At 42.6% G+C, this 22,327-nt stretch overlaps 1 protein-coding gene across 2 annotated transcripts; it reads left to right on the top strand.

Annotated features, from left to right (window-relative positions):
• The first annotated feature begins 2,364 nt into the window (after positions 1-2,364).
• LOC119229533 (guanine nucleotide-binding protein G(s) subunit alpha-like) lies at positions 2,365-21,832 on the top strand. Of its 2 annotated transcripts, none has more exons than XM_037489981.2 (13): positions 2,365-2,599; positions 3,946-4,099; positions 5,573-5,645; positions 7,918-7,972; positions 8,239-8,358; positions 11,007-11,104; positions 18,658-18,712; positions 19,176-19,249; positions 19,439-19,497; positions 19,623-19,743; positions 20,349-20,479; positions 20,710-20,777; positions 21,108-21,832. In XM_037489981.2, exons 2-13 carry the CDS (start codon positions 3,961-3,963, stop codon positions 21,252-21,254), a joined length of 1,140 nt encoding a protein of 379 aa, XP_037345878.1. In that variant the 5' UTR covers positions 2,365-2,599; positions 3,946-3,960; the 3' UTR covers positions 21,255-21,832. The 2 variants fall into 2 exon arrangements, with proteins under 2 accessions (XP_037345878.1, XP_037345879.1); XM_037489982.2 differs by having other exon boundaries at positions 3,866-4,099.
• The last annotated feature ends 495 nt before the right edge of the window (positions 21,833-22,327 follow it).

The raw sequence follows: 22,327 nt of genomic DNA, 5'->3' as shown, positions 1-22,327 counted from the left end.
CAGCCATAATAAACAAAGATTAGTTTTTACAGGAGAGTGTTTAAGCCCTTTTTCTTGTGTTTTGTTGTCCAAATGTGTGATTTTGTTATTAGGTGTCAATTTTACAATAAATACTGATATGTTTTAAATCGCATTAAATATGAATTATTAAGAAAGGAAAAGGCATTTGGTAATTTCTATTGTGTAAAGCGGTGCAAAACATCTCTGTTGTTGATTCATCACAGTTATTATTTTGGCAATATTTGCCCATCTGTGAGCTGTAGCAGTGACCCAAAACAGGAAGGAAGTAAAGAGAAGATGTAAAAGTTTGTTTCTCTGGCCAGTCTCAGATAACAGCCATTTGACAGTAATATGATCGTAGCGTGCACACACATACACCAGACACATATGTTTAAAGGGAAGGAATAGTTTTAAATGACAGAAAAATGCTCAGACATTTAATAATCGATTATAATCCAACAATTTGCCGCCTTTTCACAGAATAATTTGGAAAAAATGTACCTATTCCTTTTTCATGTCTTAAACAAATACAGTTTTTTGCATATCCACCTAAGTCAGAGTAGGTGTAATAATAATGAGGTAACAATGGGCAGCATTTGGGAGATGTGAGATGCTACCATCTAGAGGAATTCTAACAGCATAGCATGACATGGGTGGAATGGTTATCGTTTTTATCAATTGGAAAATACATTTACATTTTCTGATGTAATGACATATAAAAGGATTCATACTTAATCCCACTTCTTCTCTTTTTAATCTTTTGGATGTGACATGTGAAGAAAGTGGCAATTTATCAATGTATTCTAAATGATTTGTTTTGAATTGAGTGATATGATATAACTGAGCCACCGAAAAGACAACCAGGCTTTCTTTTTAAACAGCATTGCTGGTCTCTGTTATATTTACACAATGATGTTTTGTATGTGCGTGTCCCATTTAAGTATTGTCATATCATTTTCAACTTTCGGCTAGGTGAAAGTTGGAAAGAAATTTGATTTAATATAATTTAAATCAAAATGGTATTAAATCCAAGCTTGAGAGGGGTAGCCTAATATACAATGGTACGTCAAGAATATTTCGTTTTTAAACATTCTAGGAAAATATTTGTAATAATAATAAGCATAGAAAGGCTTGTTTAGAAGTAGCTTATCCTTAACTTTAAAAAATAATAATTTATCTATTTAAGCATTTGAAGTCTATTTTTGCTGCTGAACGCGGTTATGCGGTTTCGTTGAAAAAAAAATCTTCAAATCCTATTGTATAGTTTTTTGTATCGTCATTGATAAATGTCTTGGTGTGTAGGTTGATTATCACTTTGCTTCAAAGAGGGCGCCTCTCCCCTTCTGTACCTCTGCTTCATGACGCTGCGGGCGATCATGTGATCCGAGCCTGCCTCATTCCAGATGCGTCAAGCTGCAGCAAGAAGGAAACAAGAAGTACTTTTATCGTTACTTCAAACTTAAAGCACAACTTTTTGTTTGCATTAACAAGACATGGTAAGACCGACGTTTTACGTTATTGTGTGTGGGCTTTAATTTATTCTTGCCTTGAAGTACATGCTACTGAATTACGTTATGTCAAGGGTTTCAAAGTGACCTGGACCAAGATGACTAAATTGATTATTGGGATTTTCTCAGTAAATTCTTTCTCTACATTGTTTTGTATTGTTAGATTGCTGCACAAATTGTTGATGAATGAGACAAGTTACATATGAGATATTTATAGCATCGGTTGTAATAATAACAATAGTAAATAAATACATATTTGAAACCAAACTGAATGATTGTGCACAATTTATGGATGCATTACTTTGTACTTTGTACAAAACACGTACAGCTATACTCTGCATTCTCTATTACTCTTCAGGAAGTAGGTCATCTAAATGAATACTTTAATGAGACCCTCTGCAGATTTTTCAGGTAAAATGTTCTTTTGCCAGAACCAACAGCTCAGCCACCTCAAACATTGCAAAGAACCCCACAATGTCAGAAGCCAAAATGTTTTAGAAGCATAAACGTATTTGGTCACTTTATTTGTCATTCTAGCACTGAGAGATCCTATGTTTTGTCTACAAGTTGCAGCCATACGTCATCAGCAGAAAGCTCTGAGGTTCTCTGATTTAGGCTTGTCAATTGTTTTTCTCACTAGGTTTAAGACAAGAAGAGAGATAGTAACTCCTTTATTACTCTCCAAAAAGACTTAAGAAGCATGCTCCTCAATCGAACAATTCAAATAAACGTTATTCTAATTAGCATTAGTATTATGATTGTCCCCAACATCTCGGGACACAACGGACGTTTAGGGAGCTTTATTTTCTAAAGCTCTGACCGGAAGTTGAAACCGTCGTCGCGCGCAGCTTGACGACACTTCTTCGTTCCCAGGGTTCCGTGAGAGCCGTTTGCCCCACCCCACCTCTCCAGCGCTATCTATCTCAATGTACAATTCTCAGAGAAAAAAGGGGGTCAAAATAATTCAGAGTAACGCCGCAAAGAAACGATTCTCGTTTCCCCGACCGGTCCACCTGAGCAGACGCGGCCTGTCTGCGGTCAAAAAAAAAGACTAATGTCTCGCCGTTGGACCAGTGACTGAAAACACCGCGGTATGTTCATGTATATCATGCACATGTAACCACAATCTGCCACACGGACTCAAAGGGAATACAAAAAAAAAACGCCGAGAGACTTGACAGCGGGCTGAACCTGCGCCAAACGGGGGAATAACGGACGGATTTTCTGCGACTATCACCTGGATATCGCGTTAATATTCAAGGACGTGCAACTGCTTAAAAAAAAAAAAGCTGCACGAGCTCCCGCGGACAAGCTTTCCGACTGAGAGGAAGAAATACAAATTAACGTTAAGGGATGGAGAAGAGGCCTTTTTTTCTTTTTTGGGGTCTGGTCAAACCCGGCGATTTATAAAACGGGGGATAAAAAAAAGCAAGCACCAGCATCTGTTGAAGGGAGAGGAAATAATTTTGTCGTCGGCTAAAAGACCAGGATATTATTGATAAGGTCGCTAACGTCAACGACAGCAACTCCCCTCCTCCCCTAAAACACCCCCCAAAAAGGTGTAGAATGTGTTGTAGAGACGGTTGTGATTAGAGAGAAAGAAGCATGCCGTCATTTTAAGAGGAATTAGAAAACAACACCAAAAAAAAACAATTCACACCCGCCCTGTGATGTGTTCGGTTAGTTGGTTTGCAAACAACCCCCTAAAATTAATAACCCGGAATATACTTTTAAAGAAGAGGAGTGTGTGGGCCGAAAAGAACCCACCCCGGGCTGTAAGTGTAAACGCATTGAATGGGCAGCGTGAGCTTTCTTTCTGAAGATGGGCTCCGGAGGAGACGTTTGTTAAGGCATTTAAACATAACGTGAAGGAAACTAAATGTTTAAAAAAGCCGGCGTTTTTTTTTTTAGTTTGAGTTTTTCTTTAGTTGTTAAAGCACGTTTAGCAGAACCGGTGACGTTCATTCATGTGCGTCCCAAGGCTGGCCGTTTCCCGTCGGCTCTCTGCTGCCACCGTGGATGACTTCATTGCGGATTTACGGCGTAGAAAAGCCTCATTTCCCTTTTTTGGAGTGACCTCTTGTTGATTTTAAATTGCCAGTTAATAACCGCGTCCACCGGGCCGCAGCCTGGTGGTGGTGGTGGGGGTGGTGGGGGGGGACACCGTCTTCTGCCTAACAGGTTTTACGTCTCGTGTCATCTGGCGACAGAAATGTCTCCCATTTTGAGCCAGGTGTTCCTCTGCTGAGCCACTCTAGGAATTTAGGATTGATTGACTTTTCTTCTGATCAACACCCTCCCTCCTTCCTCCCCCCCTTCCCAATCTTCCCCTCTTCCCCTCCTCCCCACCAAAACAGCCACCCACCCTGCCTCTCTCTCTCTCTCTCTCTCTCCCTCTCTCTCACCCCAACACCCCCCCCCCCCCTGGACCTATCAGTGGGTTTTTGGGAAGATGGGCTGTCTGGGCAATAGTAAGACCGAAGACCAACGCAATGAGGAGAAGGCGCAGAGGGAAGCCAACAAAAAGATAGAGAAGCAGCTCCAAAAGGACAAACAGATTTACCGGGCGACTCACCGGCTACTGCTGTTAGGTAGGTCTCTCTAAAATGAATATCTTTAATGTGTGTGTGTGTGTGGGGGGGGGCATTTTGTGGTGAAGCGTTGCAGAACCGTACCAGTGTTTTTTGTTGTTGTGTTTTTTTCACCTGTGGATATTAAATGGTACCCCCTCCCCCCCCCCCCCCCCTCCTTCCTGCCAAAACGGTGAGCCATGGATTTATGATGCAATGACGTGATGTCACTACACCACCAGGTTTCACAGTGCCTCGAGACACGGGACGGTTGAAAAGCAGGTCGTTACGGAGCGTGATCTCTGAACGCGTGACGGACGGGGGACGGGGAGGGGGGGGGGGACCAGCCATTTGTGTGAAGGCAGCATGGAGAGGCTGGAAGTCCACCCCAACAGGCGTTCCATAAAGCGTGTGTGTGTGTCTCTGTGTGTGAGAATTACACCCCCCGCCCCCCACCACCCGAGTCACTTGGACTCCATGATTCGGACCAGGAGCTCACTTTTTGCAAAAATCCTTTTTCAAACCTATTGATAATTTGGCTCCATCATCCGGGCCTCCATTGGATGATGGAGCCTGACCCCCCCCCCCCCCCCCCCCCACCCTCTACCCCGTTGAGCCTCTTGCAGTGCAGAGAGCACATTGGGATTACTATTGGGATTACTGGCTTCCCCTCGATAGAGCGTCCTGTTCATGCTAATCTGAAATCGATGCTGTACGTGTACTCCTTCACTCAGGCCTGCAGCCTGGCTGAGGTAAGGACCTGTGATGGCCTGTTATTTTCAGTCCACTGGGACAGGCAAAGGAGCTTTTTTTTTCTTTTCTTTTCCTCACAAACATCTGTGAGCTTCTAACTTATTTTATTGCGCCTTATTTATTGAATGTATTTATCAAGGCTTACTTCTAACATCTCACGTCTTCTAAGAAACAACACGATACGTGACCATATCGTAAGCTCCTCTTGTGATACCGGTCAGGCCCATTCTTCCCGCCCTCGTCCCCTCTCACATCTGGAAGCAGTGGTGGAAGAAAGTCCTCAGATCCTTTAATTCAGTAAAAGTACACGACCATGTACGAGTTAGTCTCACACTCAACCTCCCACCTAAACTTAGTGAAATGTTTGGATTTAAAGAGCTCATTTTTACATAAAATACATCACATTGTGCAAAAGTGCATCTGCAGCATTTAACCGTTGGTCGAGTTTGCTCTACTTTTTTTTTTAGGACTTTTCTCTTGTCATTGCTGCTTTCTTAATCAACTACAAGTTTGTCTTTATGGTTAAACTTCTAGCGGTGAAGAGACGTATGCAACAAAGGGCCCCAACTACACACTGTGGTTCTCTTCAATGGGTAAAAAGGTTTGAGACCACGGGTTTCACCTTTAGCCATAATCTTATCATGTGTGATCCTAATCTGCAGAGCAACTACTTCACCTAAGGCCTCAGGGTAGTAGTCAATGGCACAACTCTTAATGAACACTTTGTTTTTCTGCTCTCAGGGGCCGGTGAATCCGGGAAAAGCACGATAGTCAAACAGATGCGAATACTGCACGTCAATGGCTTCAACGCAGAGTAAGTGTTGGGTTACCCTCCATGTTTTATTCAATACTTCTGTTGTTAATCACTCACACATTTAGCCACGAAACCACCACGGACAGTTTGGGTGCTTTTATTTACACAATGTAGGTGAGAAATAGCTAATTATGAGTTATTGGGTGATGCTACCCAAGCACTGGGGAAAGGGAACGGCTCTTTGAACCGCCATAAACCGTTGGATATTCTTTTACATTTTACAGACTAAATAAGTTATTTAACAATTCAAAAGAATCGGCAGATTGATGGGAAATAAACTTATGACGATGTCTTCTAATCGCCATGATGTCTGTATCACTTCATACACAAAGGTCTACTGACAAGTATCAGAGTAGAAACAAATCTCACTATCGTCGTAGCTTTCAAAGTGATAATGCAACTTTCCTTTGAAACCCTTGTCCTCTTTATTTTGTAACATGAGTCGGTGTATAATCTAGTCACCAGGCTGGTAAACAAATATTTATTTTCGTTTTGGAACGGAGGGACTCTTGTCATAAAAAAGGCCATGCGACATGAAGTCAAAGGTTTTGTGCTGATGTCTGTGAGTAAATAAGAAGTTGGCGTGACACGAGGAGAATGCTTTTATCTGTTTGAGGTTGTTTTTTTTTTTCTTCGTGGAAACACGGCCCTGGGTCCTTTGGAGCCACCCTGCCTTTGTGAGTTTCCCAAAACGCGGTCCAAAGTCGACGCCATGGAAACAATAGTGACATTATCTATTCTTGATCGTCCTTTTCCTAGAAAGGGGTTTTGGGGTAGGAGCATCATCATCATCATCCTGTGCTTATTTTTGGGTGGTGTGGAACAGTTGCTCCTCGCAGACGGAGACGCTCCGGCGGTCCACAGTCGAACGCCTCACTGGGCCGGTTTGGGCCTGGAAGGTTTCACCTGGTCTGGGTTTCCCCCTTGGGTGCAGAGGGGAGGGAGGAGGCTGAAAGGGATGATTGTTGAGGTCCAATCGGAGGAAATGTAGTCTCCTTTTCTTTTTGTCGATTTGAATGAAATAAAGGAACAAGGCAAGATCTCTGGAAGCACTCTTGAGCTCAACCATCTCCTTCCCTCGAGGAAACAATCACATTGATGATGTTTCTTTTCACACTAAAATTGAAACGGGCATCACTGGTTTTCTTGACTTTGAGTCAGAATGATTTAAAACAAATAAAACTTCCTGTTGCAAGCTTCTTTTTTTTTACTCTAACGAATAGTTAAAAAAACAGTCACCTTGTGTTCTCTCTGTGAAATATAAATATACAGTTATCCCAGTTTCTTTCCTGTCGATCGGATCCAGAGACCAAAACGTCATCCTAAAGGATTGATAGTGATTTATCAAGTTATAGACATCATGCCAGTAACATCCAATATGAAATGAAAACAATTGTAACAGAGACTTGTCCTGAGGAGATATGAATACCATCTCAAAGGTCATATCTCAGGCATGAGTTTGGATGCAGCGACTGGTACTTTTTTTTTTTTTTTTTTTTTACCGGACTTGCTTAAAACAGAACACATTCATCCATGCTTTTAATTTGAAATCCCTCTGCTCAACCTGAGGAATGCAGTTGGCGGCTGTAATGTTGACAAGATATACTGCGCACTGCACTTAAAGGGAACATGCGTGGTGTTTGCTATGCTTTTGTCTCTGCTCAGTAGGATTGTGTAAGCAGCTCTCAGGTTGTTTCATTTGAGGAATTTCGGTACCAAATCTTACTTTCAATTGTCACGCTTGCCTCTTGTCTGGTTTCTGAATAGACGCGTGTAATGTCAGACCTTTTTATGCTGATATCGGCGACGCGGCCCACAGATTTCATCAACTTAAGTGTGCTGTGCTGTGCTGTCGGTGTTTGTCTTTGCAACAGTAAACAAAGTATGTCGCACGGCATATTCAGTTGCTAATATATTCGATCCTACTTCATGGTGGTTTAGTTAATATTGGATGTAGAAAAACGCCAGAAAATGTACAGCAAATGTTGTACTGCAGGCTGACAGACACGTTTATATTGCACAGAGAATTCCCACCAAACCTGTTGACAACATGACAGAAGAAAAAAAAACAAGCGTCTAACTTTTTAATGAACATTCTTGTCCAGGTTTAGTTTTCAAGCACATATATTTCTGTCTTATTTAGGATTTTCTTTCCCATCTTCCTATGAAAATGTAATAATCACATTTTCTTAAATCAAACCTTTCTTCCTTTCTTTCTTTTAAATAAGGCTTGTGTGTGTGCAAAACAATAACCTTTATTGGTTCTTTACAGGGAGAAAAAACAGAAAATCCACGATATTAAAAACAACATTAAAGAAGCTATAGAGGTAAGACATTCATCTTTAGGCCCATTTTTAATGATTTGTTGCACTTATCCTTCCGTGCAAATGGTATGGAGCATAAGAAAGCAATACAATTGAGCATTAAAAGAAAACGGTTTCAAACCTCAGATTAATACAGATTAGATTATCAATTTAAAAACTTCCTTTTTATAAAATATTGACTAAGAAGTTCCGGCCGTGCTTAATCTTTAAAATGAACCTGTATTGAAATTCAGCTCTTTTTGTGCGATGAATTTTGTCCCTCCATCCAGACGATAGTTGCCGCCATGACGACGCTGACGCCGCCCTGCCAAATAGCCTCTCCCGCAAACCGGAGCCGCTTCGACTACGTCCTCAACCAAGTACTCCAGAAGGATTTTGAGTTTTCTTCGGTAAGTTTCACTTCACCACCTCGGGATCTTTTGACTCTCTAACTCCTGCACACGTCACCTGGAGGCCGATGTTGTGCCGATCAAAGTAATACATCCTGTTACCAGCGGTTACATTTGGAAGCGATTTGATACGGTGTCTCACATGGCAGTCTTTAGAAATCCACCTGCTGATTCAGCAATTAGCAGGTGTGCTTCCGCTTGGGAGGCTGTCAATTAAATGAGCCTCTCACCTGGGGGATCCGCACAGCCTATTTACACTAATTGTGTGTAATAAGCCTAAATGTGTGTAGAGGGACCTGTGACTCAAAGGGATTCCCCCCCCCCTTGAGGTTCCCACCTCCCCATTAAGGCCTCTAAGAGGCTCACTGCACTATCACGCATGATGCATCATGCAAAGACCAAACCAACTAGGATGAAGTTTTGTGATTTAAGCTGAAGCAATCGGTCAAATTTAATTGATAATATAGGAAAATATTTCTTGACAATTTTGGTGATTGAGTAAAGATTTGTGTTTTTTCTGTGTTTATATCAGGGAAATTTTCATATTTGGGTTTTATGATTGCTTGTTAAACAAAACATGATTTTTGAATAAGTCATATTCTGCTCCTGGAAATTGTCATGAATCAAAAATTACGTTATGTTTAATGTCAAAATAAAAATGTAGCAACAGTTTTTGCTACATTTCAGGATTCAAATAAAAGCCCTTATTCAGCTGTCCAAATTCTCATGATTAAAACTCATTTAAAATTCAATTGTTTTTTTCCAAATGCCGTGAAATATTTACTGGGGTATGTCTAAATTCATGCAACCTAGATCTAGATGATTTGATTTGATATGGTGGTTCAAAATATGTTTGCAGATTTAAATAATTACACTACGTGAGATAATTAATCCAACCTTATTGCTAGTTATAAGCTAGTAACTCAATTGCTTTCTGTTTATTAGCATTTTATGTTTGTTTTTTTAACATGGGAAAGTTTGGATACACAAGAAGAAGCCCAAAAGGTTTTGGCTTTTGAATCCACCCAGTCAATCGGTGTCTGCTCAGGAAGGAGAATACAGTTGAAAACTATTTAATAGGCTCAGCCTCTCCTCCACCTCCTCCACCCGCTCCCCCTCGCCCGCCCTGACGGCCTAATGGAAACCAGTCGGACTGGTTGACTCTGCCTTCAGCAGAGAGGGAGGGAAAAATAAGCACAAGGCCTGGATTGAAACTCCAAAGTCTTGATTTCCTCTTGAGCTTCGTTTCTAATCGGTAATTCGTTTAGTTGTAATTCTCACAGAAGAAAAAATTGTTTATGATTAAACGGATCACGCCGTGTAAAAGAAAAAGTACCCAGGGTATTTGCCCTCTCCTGATTGTCCTTGCTTCCACCTTATCAATATAATTCAACAATCACAAAATTACCTTACAAGTTTTTAACAAAATTCAGCAACCCAACTTGGGTCTTTGCTTTTTTCAGGTAGGATAGTTTCTTTAAATTACCAGAGAAACATTTAGTCCGATTTGTATCGAGGCCTTTAATTCAAGTGAAACGGAACACAAATAACGAATTAACTGAACTTTTATGCTAAGTACTCAAATTAAACTGTTTACTCCTTTTTTATTATTTGAAAACGAATCTTTTTTTCTATTTTGTTTTGTTAAAAAAAAATCTTTCCAAACATGTTCGTCAAACGTGCCTCCTCTCTCTGTTGCACCGAGGGTTTTGAAAGGCTACACTCTACATTCATAATGGCGTATTTGTGCTTGTCCGCGCTGTACGTGACCCTCTGTAGATGGCAGTGAGGAGATAGGCCCCCCGCGCAGGGACAGCCGAGCCTTGTCTCCGCACAAAGCTCTCCGCCTCCCGCTGAACTCGCTGAACCCTTCCGTTTCCTGCCTCTCATCTGCTGCTCCTCTCTCTCTCTCTCTCTCTCTCTCTCTCCCCATTATGGGGTTAGGGTTATGACGTTAACCCCGACGTCTGTTCACGGGGCTTCTTCATCACGTTTTCCATCCTCCTTTTCCCCTCTTTACGGTTGCAGCTGACTATTATTATTCTCATCAAATAAGCCGCCATTTGTTTTCCCGATCAATCTTTCTTCTGTATAAAGTACCGGAAATTATTAATTCAGTTTACGGTCATGTTAAGACAAACGGAGGCACTAAATGTTGACATTTAAACAATAACTAACAATTATTCATTAATCAAATTAGTTGCTGATCCCTTTTTGGTTGATCGCAGGGAGTCTTCTCCCATCTTTTCTCTCGGCTGGGGCCTTTTTGGGTAAATAAGCAACGCGCCTTTTTCTTCAACGCTTTACGTGACATTGCATTGTTTATTTAGTTTCTATGATTGCGCAGGTAAGGGGACAATGTGTTCAGTTGGTCTTCAGGGAACAGCTCGTCTTACTTATCTCTCCTCTTCTGCCTGGAAAGCTCAGAGAAATGTATATAAAGGACACAAAGCGTTTGCTATTTGCGGTTCTTGTTTTCCTGACGCACTCACTCCTTCAGCTCTTTTTGTTGAAATTGTCTTTTTTTCTTCTTCTTTTTTTAGTTTTCTTTTTTTCCAGGGATTCTAAAACGAGAGTCTGACTCTCAGTTATCTTTGTTATGTTCTAGTTGTGCTGTTGATCCAGACCCTTCTTGTTTTTCTCTGCAGGAGTTTTATGACCATACAAAGATCCTCTGGCAGGACGAGGGCGTGCGGGCCTGCTGGGAAAGGTCCAACGAATATCAACTCATCGACTGCGCGCAGTAGTGAGCTCCCCCTTTTCCTTTTTCCCACCTTCACACGTACACGTTCGATTAGACGTGCATCCATTTCTAATGTGGAGGCCGACACTGAGACGGACTTCTTCTCGCTGTGACATTTGAATTCAAACGCATGCGCAGTCCCACTGTGGGGCGTTCGGTCGCTCGTGCGCAGACCGTGAGGGGAAAGGTTCGAGCTTCACGAGGCAACTGAACGCTGCGCTACCTACAGTGTGTGTGTGTGTGTGTGTGTGTCCTTGTGTGATACAGCATTGAGGGCAAGCTACAGGGTCAACGTTGGAGGCCTCGGCAACCATGAAAACATTTACACGTCTACAGTTCAAGTGGTCCGATACGTTGGTTCAGTAGCCATTGTATCGAGTGCTAATTATGTTAGCGCGCTAACGTGCTAAACTGAGATGCGTAGCATGGCAGACTTTCAACAGTTAGAGGGGACATTGCGTGCATGTTATCATGCTAATGTTAGCACGTGGCTAAAAGCACCACCGTGTAGCATAGACCTGTCCCTGGTTCCATCCACTGGGGGGTGGGGGTGGTGGTGTGTGTGCGGGTAATGATAGCGATTCGGGCGTCGCTGCTGACTTTTGTCAATATCAGCGTTTTGTGTATGAAAATGATTCTTCACGAAGGATGAGAAGCAAAAAAAACCCCTTCCGTTTCCCAAACCTCCCTCATCACAGTTCTCCCTCCTGTTTCCAAACTTTCTTTTCTTTTTTTCTTTTCTTTTTTGGTTGCTTTTTCTGGTATTTTTTTGTCTTATCTGCCTTTTTTAATCTGTCAGGCCTGTCTGTGTTCTAAGGCAGTGGTCACATGAAGCTGGAGCTCTTGAAGGGTGGAGGCTGCAGTAACCAACGTTCTGCATTCAAACTCTTACTCAAGTAAAAGAACATTCATTTTATCACCAAAAAAGTATTGAAACTAAAAGTAGTTATGCTGCCAAAAACTGTCCTCTATGAGTATATATATATATATATATATATATATATAATACTGATTATCTATTTGGCGGCAAACCAGTTCTAACTACTCTATGTAAAGCTTTAGTTGGTCCTAACCTATGGCTCCGGACCCTCCAAAAGGTCTCAAGATAGATCTGTGTGGTCGGGAAGTGATTAATGAGGGTGTTAAAAAATTGGACAAACTGACGTTCTGCCTCACATCTTCGATCCTCTGTTTTTTTAATGAAATATTTGATAAATCCGTCCCTGTGTTTTGCCGTGTTTCTTTTCCGTGTATTATGTCACTGATGGCTCTAATCGAAATGATGCTGACGAAGCGCTCCCATACCTTCCTTTGAGATGTGATTGTGGGCAGAGAGCGTTCCAAGTAAACGGAGAGACGGAACCACTGAAATGAAAAAACATCAACACCGATTTGAAACAGAAAGAGGTCTTCCCTGCGTTATGGGACCTCTCCTCTACCCTTTCCTCTCCTCTCCCACACCCAGCAGCCTCAGTGTTATGGATCAGATGCTGGGCTGGGTGGCCAGACCGGAAGTGCTCCCCTCCCCCCTCTGTGTGCTTATGTAAACGGAGAAGCAGAGAAAGAGAGAGAGAGGAGAGCTATTTTTAACCCAGGCGGGCTGCAGGAGGAGAAAGAATGAGCGAGTGTGTTTGGAGAGAGACAACTTCAGCATTATTGATGAAGGCCGTTAGCATAAAATGAAAATGTCAACCTTGGATCGGTGAGGGGAAAGTCAGGAGAACCCCGCACGCCTCCGCCGCTTCCTTTTTAACAAAAACAAAAGCCCACACGAATGATGTCACCCGACGTCGTGATGAAAACAAACACAAGCGGAGAAGAAGCTGACGGGAAGTGATGCTGAGCCGCCTGCGTCCGATGGGACGGAAGTCACTGACGCATCCCTGGCTGTTTTTGCTCCGTCATGCTCCCAAAATGTGTGTGTGTGTGTGTGTGTGTTCGTGTGTTTTCTCATCAACACCTCCCGACCCTTCATATGGTCACACAGTTTGTTTCCATGGTTGTTGTTGTGGTTGATGAGGTGAACGGGTTTGTGTCTCAGAAGAGGAGGCCTGTTTGTCTGGTTTCTGTACTTCGTCATGGAGTTGTAAACTTCGCCCTGAAATATTCCCCCCCCCCCCACCTCCTCCTCAATCCTAAATCACTTTGTTTCTGAATGTGGTACTGCTAGTTGTCACAGTGACGTTGCCAAGCAACCGCCCGAGGCTTCAGGAAGGCCCACTTCTAACCTTCCATAAAATGCGAAAATCTTTAGAAAAAAAATAATTATAGCTATATTATTGAATATAATATATAAAACAATGCTATCAAAATGAACTATCAATTCATATTTTGTTGTGAGAAGCAGAATGTTGGGGATATCTTGTCATCTGTGGAATAAAATGGAACTAGATGGAACTCGCCTTGTGGTGCTCAAAGCGCCTAAAATACATTTTAGAAAAAACCTCTGCTCTGCAATGTCTCTCCTCAGAAATCATGACCCAGTTACTTCACATACTTCACAGATCCTGTTGTGAGCGGTTTCAGACTAAATCAACTGCAACAGTCCATTGATTGAAGTTAGGGTGCTTGATTGTGCCTTCAATTGTGACCGGGGGGGGGTTGAAGTGTGTATTCCACTTTTATAGTGTCAAAGGTGAGCGGGGGTGGGGGGGGGGGGGCTCACTGCTCACTGCTTTGTGATTTAGCGAATCATTCCTCAATGATTGTGTCTCTCTCTGCGTTCAGCGGCTGTTTAGAGGCCCCGTGTTCACACTAGAGCTTCTTCGACCACTATTGGCCCAATTTTTGTTTGCCTCATGTTTTCATTTCTTTAATTTGTTCTTGTGTCATTAGTTTGTTTCATTGCTATAGGCTCCCTTGCCTTCTTCATATTGTTCTGTTTTATTAGTTTTCTGTTCTTTCCAACATTTGTCATTTTCTTGTTGGTTCTTAGTTTGTCCCTTTTTTCTTTTTGATTGCATATTCTTGGTTTTTCATATTATTTCATTCATTTTCAGTTTTTGTTTCTGATCTGTCTTATTTAATAATTTCTTTCTCTCTCTTTGGTGTTTCTTTTGTTTATTAATCCTCACTTTTATTTGTGTTTTCCCTTTCTTTTCTTAACTCCTTTAATTTGTTTTTTATTTATTTTCTTTTTCTTTCTGCCTCTCTGACCCACTTTATTCTCTGCATTTCTCTCCCTTTTGAACGTCTTTGTTGCTCACTCTGCTTCTCTCCTTCTCTTCAGTCATTCCTTCGTTCCCTTTTTCCTTTTCTACCCATCCTCCTCTTTCTTTTCTCCCTCCCGCTCTCCCTCTCTCTCCCCTTTTCTGGCCTCTCTCCAGTCGCACAAGATTTGGAGCCGATTGTCTATTTATAGCGCCTGTGGTTCTGTCGCCATGACAACCAAGCTGTTGGCCAGGGCGCCAGGGAGCTATTTTTGGAGCAACTCTGTAATGTCAGACACAGCCTGCTCTCTCTCTCTCTTTTCTTTCCTCCTTCCCCCCCCCCCCCCCCCCTCTCTCCTGCTGGATGTGTGTTTGATTAGGGATCGGCTGCCGGAGTCTTTTTGGTTTGGTCGGCTCACAATCTCAGGCGTCAACGTCTGAAGAAGCGGCGAAGCCCCGCGCCATCTTTTCCCCTGTTGAGGAAGCGCCGAGGCCATTTTCTGACTTTTATGAGTTAGTGTTTAGGAGGCCTTTGAAGCTTAGGGGTCTTTTTTTTCATTTGTGAATCTGATTTGCTGATTTAGTCTGACTTTCCAAGGTAGATGTGCAATTTAGCAGGAAACTTCACAATGATGGTAGGAGTTTTATGAAGAACAATTTGTTAAAGCTGCTTTTGTTACTTGCAGTTTAAACATAAATAATTATGTGACATTGGTCATTCTTTTTACGTTACAATTGTCGCATCAGATATTTCACAAGGAGGTCTACATTTTGTGTTGCTATTTTTTAACCCTTTTTCTCGTTAAGTTTATGGATTTAACAAACAATTGCATCTTTTAATTTTGAGCTTTTCATCCCATTTCATTTTCAGTTTGGCAGAAGTATTAAATTAGTTTTTCTTGTTCATAACCAGGCCGTTGAGATGATTTTAGCTTTTGCAAATTTTAAATGGACATGAATTCAATCTGAAAATAAGTTGCTTGTTAATTTTTTTTACCGTCTGTGTGTTGCTCAAATGCAGAGCAAAAGTCCCCAGATATTCTGTGTGGATCATAATGAACCCTGACAAAAAGGCCAAAGGCTTTGAAGTGTTCACATGAGGTGAATTTTAAATGATCAGTAACTTTTGTCCTCTTGAACCTGCTTGTGTTGTAATATATTTTTTTGATGCTAATAATTCCATGCAGCTGTAAGCGTGGAGGCCAGACGGGTCCTCAGAGCGGCCTAATCCTTGGTAGAGCTGAAGATGTATAGTAGCTCATAATCTGGGTAATCCTTTGTCCTAATACTACCACTTTAACAGGATAAATGAATGCATTATGGGGTCATCAGCTTTGTGGTACTGAATACTGAAGTCAAAGCAATTTTGAGTGTCTAAAGGCAATGTAAACATTTTTGAGAGCCGTCTATTTAAGGAAGAAGCTTTACGTGAACAACAAAAAGTACATTTTGTTGTCTTATTTTGGAAATGATTCTCGTCAGAAATTTTAAATTAGATTTATTTTAAGCATTTAGTCTCCGCTTGTGGATTTGATTATAAAGTGTCGAGGGTAATTCAATGAAACATAAAAATATGAATACAGATTTAAATGCACAGATAATGTGTTCCTTTCGGGTGCGTCCTATATTAAACCCCCCACAATGTGTTAACATGCCTAAAATAGGCTGTAGCTAAGAGAAAAGATCAGAATATACTTCATCCTTTCTTGTAAATACTGTGGTTATTTCCACTCTCCAGACAGGAGTCCACTATGTATATCCAGAGTTTAACTCGGCCTGTCTGCCACCCCAGAATAACGCTCTCAGGTTATTCATACACCGCAGACCTCTCTGTTACTGGGGCAGCCACTATTATTTAGTTCAACCTACTAGGCGCAGTTATTATTGGCGCTACTATTAATAGGGAGAACTGCTAAAAAATGAGCCGCGTGTTTGTCCTGGGCGTGTCGCCGCCTCCGACCGCAGCTGTAGATAAACAAGACTTCGGCCTCTGCGGACGTCGTTTGAAGCCGGTTCGTCCTCGCAGCGTTTTTAAGATTAAGAAGGTTGTCGCATCCAGGGGGACCCGGGTGGGGGGATGATGTCCGAGGGTGGATCCGGGGCTGAATAGCTGTCAACAAAGAGGCTCGCTGCGCTGCGGGGCCCCTGCACAGGGCCCGATGGAACCCGGCCTCCCCGGCTGCTTGATCGCCGCTGTATACGAACATCTGTGTCGGTGTGGGCTTGTGCAGAATGAGACGCGTCCCTTTTGTTCCCCCAAACTGCTTGTCTTCTTCTGTTTCTCTTTCAGTCTCATACCAACATTCTCTTCTTCCTTTTTTCTTTTTTTTTCTTTCTTCCTACATCTGTGCGTCCAATCCAGCGGTTGCAGCTTCGCCCCCCCCCCCCCCCCCCCATTCACTCCATGTTACTCTCAGTGTTACCTGCAGCCCTCTTGTCACATTTCACCCCTGCCTGCCACATTCCTAGTTATCTCAGAGAGGGTCGCATACCTTTTGGGGCCCGAGAGGCGGCTACTAGCGAGCCTCTCGCCTTTCCAGTTTAAGAAGGCCGGGGCGGACGATCGCTCACGACGGGGGGGGGGGCACGAGCATCAGACGGGGAGGGAGAGGAGTGCTTTTGTCTACGTTTAGCAGGCTTACAGGAAATTAATAAGTGGAGTCGGGAGGCGCTGCCTTGACGCATAGTACCTGGCTGTTAGTTTAGCCATTAGTCGACCGTGTAAACATTCACCTCGACCATTAAATATGTGTCGTTTTCTGTGCAAATTATCGCCTCAGCTCGGAGGCGGAATGTTACATTCATGAAAGATGTTTTTTATTTAGTCGATACAGGAGGTGGGGTTGTTTCAAATGAGGGAGGGGGGGTCACACCTCCACTGGAAGATATGGCTGGAAACCTTTTTTTTTTAAATAAATAAATGTATTGCTTGCGGTTTGGTCTCAGTGGGTCAATGCATGCGAAGAGGGTTTGACCCTTTACGTGTTTTATTTGAATATTTTTTTAGAGGCCTGAATGTCTTATTTAAGTAAATCCCTAGCAAATATTCAAGGCAATGCTAAAAATATCCAGTATTTTGCAAAAAGCACTTTAATTGTGTTCTAACTCAGGGTTACTGCTAGGTGTCTGCTTATTTAATCACCCAGTCAGAAGAGAGAATTGTTTACAAGGAAAAACAAAGTAACTAAATGTGTGTTGTGTTTTTTTTTTTTCTGTCTAATCCACCATGACTGTCTACGAGAGATTGGGTCATGTCTTATTCTCTTGGTCATGAGGATACTGAAGTGCCTCCGGGCACGTAGTTTACACACAACAATAATACTTGTTTGTGGTCGGTAATAATTTTAATGTTCTCTGTCGTAATATTGTATTTTTAGAAATGTGTTGACAAATGTCGTTTTGTATTTTGTGGCTTCGTGCTGCAAAAGTTGGGCTTCCGCGACCTTCTCTGTAAACGCTGCAACAAAAAAAAATGTGTAAACGGGAGATAATCCCTGATAAGAGAATCAAATGCAGCCAGTGGTATGAACTCCACTTGACCGATCCCCCGATGCCCTGCGAGCGCCTCTGTACGTTATTCCCTCGCTGCTGACGTGTCGTCGCAGCCCTCAGCCTCAGGTCGGCCCACTCCTCCCTCCACTATCTGAGCGGAGCTGCTCCTGTCTCCGTCCTCGCGCGCTGTGTTTTGTTCTGTACGTGCGAGAGGGGGGGGCGTGATGGGGGAACAGCCGGGGCAGTTAAAACTGTTCCTTCTTAGCCTGGGATGCGTGAGAGGAATGTTCTTGTGTTACCTTGACAGATGCTCATGTGAGAGTACCTTTCGTTTGGCCTGTTTGGAGTGCTGACTTCTCCAGCAGGTGACTCTGATACAGTCATCATGGGCAGATCTCTCTTTCACACACACACACACACACACCTTGAAAAGCAGCATTTACGCAGGCCAGCTCATCGGAACAATTAGCATTCATTTGGGTAGGCGCTCTGCAAATCTGATGCCCCCGTGGGCCTGCATTCCCGCCCACGCCCATACACATCAATGCTAGTGCGCGCACACACACACCTCGCCTCCTGTGCAAGTATTACTACAGCAGCTCCATTGACGAGGCTCCTCTGGTTTGACAGAGCAAACTGCTGCTGCTGGTGACTCAGATCTAACTCGGTGAATTCAAAAACATGCCCCCTGGTGGCTGCTAACGGACCCTCGTCCTCATCTTTATTTTGCTTGCACTAATGCACTAGGATGCGCGTAATGTGTGTGGTAGGCACACTGTTCACCCGTTGCAAAGTTCAATCAACCTGTGGAAACATTCATGTTTTACTGCGTTTATGTATTTTTTGTTTTGTTTTATGTGCCTGCTGTGCAGCAGCTGCCTTCTAACTGACTGTATTTTTCTGTTCCTTTTGCAGCTTCTTAGACAGGATCGATGTGGTCAGGCAGAGTGACTACACACCCACTGATCAGGTGAGATCTTACACACACACACACACACACACACACGTGTCACATGAAAGCACTGAATCTGCTCTGTAGGGCTAAAACAGTCATTTTGTGGATTGATTTCAACGTGAACCACATTGAGAGTTGATTAATTGTTGAAAGTGTATCCAGAAGGAAAAAGTCCAAATTGATTGGCAGAGGGTGAAAAAAGTGCTCAACACAGCTTTTGAGATTTTTCATGGAAACCTTGTGCAGTTGTGAAGGGCATTATTTCACATAAAATACTATAACAAATAAATCAATTATTCAGAAAACTTTCTTGACACATTAAACAATACTGAAAATATCTGTTGCACTGATTGTTATATTTGACACAAAGCAGCTTTTATGACTTTGTGTCCATCTTTGTGACTCTCTCCTATGCCTGAATCCTTTTCTATATTTATCGTAAACTATCTAACTGTCCGGTTCCGTCTCTGCCCTTCAGGACCTGTTGAGGTGCCGAGTGCTGACATCTGGGATCTTTGAGACACGATTTCAAATAGACAAAGTCAATTTCCAGTGAGTTACCACAAAAAGTTTATCGCATCGTTGGGTGTACAAAAGTAATTCTAATTTGTTATTGAGTAATAAACACAATTTCCTAAAAGGTTTTTACTTTCATTTGGTTGAAAAGATCTTATTTCATGTGATTCACATTTGACTGTCTTCCCAACGCAAAGTGAACCTCTAACTCCCTCTGTCTCGCAGCATGTTCGACGTTGGAGGTCAAAGGGACGAACGTCGAAAATGGATTCAGTGTTTTAACGGTACGGTTTTTGTAGCTCGAGCTGCTTCATTGTAAAACAAAACAGATTTTTTTTAAAATAAATTTGCACTTGGTTTTGGAGTGTTGTTGGCTAATTTAACTGGTCTTTGTTTGCGTGGGGCACAGATGTGACAGCCATCATCTTCGTGGTGGCGAGTAGCAGCTACAACATGGTGATCAGGGAGGACAATCAGACCAACAGACTACAGGAAGCTCTCAACCTTTTCAAGAACATTTGGAACAACCGGTGAGAATCGCACAAACTAGCGTTGTGATGCACACGTAGTCACTTTTGACGTACAGCGTGTTCTTTTATGCAGAAGTTGGTGTTTGTCTTTTCCCTCATATCCAACAGGACTTTTGTGTGCCCATAATCTTAAAATATTTATTCACGCAGAGAACCAAAACTCCTCTTACTGGTGTCGTGGGACGTGTGTTTTTAGTCATATTGTGTTAATAATAATATATTTTCTCTGATCTTATAGTTGTATTAATTCAATTCTACATTTGATTTTCCTTACACAGTAATGTATATTAAATACCTTGTTTTGTTCGTACTGAACCTTTTATTTTTCTGTACAGCTTAATTTTCCTCTGTAAAATGATATTTCTCAGGCAACAGATTGAGACATTTCTGTTCACTTTAAGTGCACTTTAAAAGCACTGTGTCACTTTAGTGCCATTTAGCAAATGTTCTTTCCAGGACTCCTTCAGCCTCAGCCTTATCGAAACCTCATGCCTCTGTACACGTCAGGGCTCTCCTGCAACATACCTGGAATGTTTTTTTGTTTTTTTTGTACAAAAGTCCAAAGAGATCTGGCTCTAAACCTTCATCTTCATTTCCCTCCCCAGGTGGCTACGGACCATTTCGGTAATTCTCTTCCTGAACAAACAGGACCTGCTCGCTGAGAAGGTGTTGGCGGGCAAATCTAAAATTGAGGAGTATTTTCCAGAGTTTGCACGCTACACGACACCCGACGACGGTAAGAGGTTTAAACTGATATGATCAATAATAACGCATTCATAGGCTCGGTGTGGGTGATGAGCTAGAATACAACAACCTGGTCAACTACGTGTTTTACTGAGCTACAAAAACAGCCACTGCAAATAATGTCAGCCACACGGTTTTCTGTAAGTAATCATTGTCTGTGCTCGGAGGAACAGAATGTTTAAAAATGACGTCATGGTGACTACATTTCTCCCTGTTCAACAGCAATACCTGAGCCAGGTGAGGACCCCCGAGTCACGAGGGCAAAGTACTTCATTCGGGATGAGTTTCTGGTATGTGCAAAGCTGGAGTTTCAGCATTTCCTTTATTTACGTTTCATATCATGAGTTTACCCATTGGGTTCACAGAACAGTGTAGGTAACATCAACTGAAGACCTAATCTTCACGTTTCCACAACATCGACTTTAATTTATTTATTTTTTAAATGGTGTCCTTTTTCCTAGAATCAGTTAAAATAATGAAGTCAAACAGGCTGTTAGTTTTTCACTTGGACGGAAGGTCCAAAGTAAAACGACATCACAGTTGCAATATGTCACGGTTCTTCGGTTGTCCGTCGATGTGTCAAAAATAACTTTTCTGTACTTTTTGTGTTTATCTTCCAGAGGATCAGTACAGCCAGCGGGGACGGGCGGCACTACTGTTACCCCCACTTCACCTGCGCCGTGGACACAGAAAACATCCGGCGCGTCTTCAATGACTGTCGCGACATCATACAGAGGATGCACCTACGGCAGTACGAGCTCTTGTGATGGGCGGCGGCGTCCGGCTGACTCGTACCTACCAACCTACTTATCTAAGGCCCCCCCCTCCCAGACCTCCCTACGACCAGTTAGCCAATCACCCCCTCCACTTTCTCCAAGTTCAGCAAGCAGCCGAGGCCTCCCCTTCGTCCTGACACAACACTACTTTTCCCAGTTCACAAGATCCGAACAGCGGAAAGACTTTTCTTTTCTTTTTTTTCTTTTGGAGGAAACACAATTCAGAATACAATAACGTTTTCATGCACCGTCAGCCAGGACCGACTGCTGTACTCTGCTACAGTTTGACCCAGGGAAGAGGGTCAGAACTGGAATCCTTCAGTGCAGGCTAGCCCGCCTTTCAGCTCCCTATCTCTCTCAGATAAATGAACACACACACACACACACACACACTAAAGCCATTCAGAGCACTTAGATTTTGATGTCTCATATCACCCAAACACACACACAGAGCCTTTAAAAACTAAGCCCTTCTCCTTTGAACAGTTGTTAAAGGCTGTAATAAATCTTGTACTCTGAGAGAGAAGCGATGTCATTCGCGGCGGGCTGAAGGTGGCGGCTGGGGGGGGGCGGGGGGGGGGGGGGAGACAGTGGACGTGGAGGGTGGCATACTGACAATGAGGAGGGCTGTGAGTCTTTTTGTTGCCCGGACAGACTCACTAATTGACTAACGGCCGCCTGTGGACGTGAGCGTGACTCGATCACAGGACAACGCGTGAGCTGCTCTTCAAGAAACCAATGTACGAAGGACAGAAGAAAAAATAAATAAAAATACAATGCATTCATTCATGCATACCAGTGAACTTCATGCAGTGCAAAAAAAAACAAGCTATATATAGATATTTATATATATATACATATCTATACATGTATATGTGTGTATATATTTAGATATATTATATATTCCTGTAATAACACAAATCAACTTATACATTTTTGTTAGTTTTTTTTCCCCCCCATGTTGTGTGTTGGTGTACACTGTTTGTGTGATGTGCCTTTGTGCACCATTTAAACCCCCCCCTACCTGCGCGCGCGCGCGCGCGCACACACACACACACACACAC

Source organism: Pungitius pungitius, chromosome 8 (assembly GCF_949316345.1).
Source record: "Pungitius pungitius chromosome 8, fPunPun2.1, whole genome shotgun sequence".
Taxonomy (NCBI): Eukaryota; Metazoa; Chordata; class Actinopteri; order Perciformes; family Gasterosteidae; genus Pungitius; species Pungitius pungitius.
The sequence above is the reverse complement of the archived record's forward strand: the minus strand, read 5'-3'. Positions and strand labels throughout refer to the sequence as shown.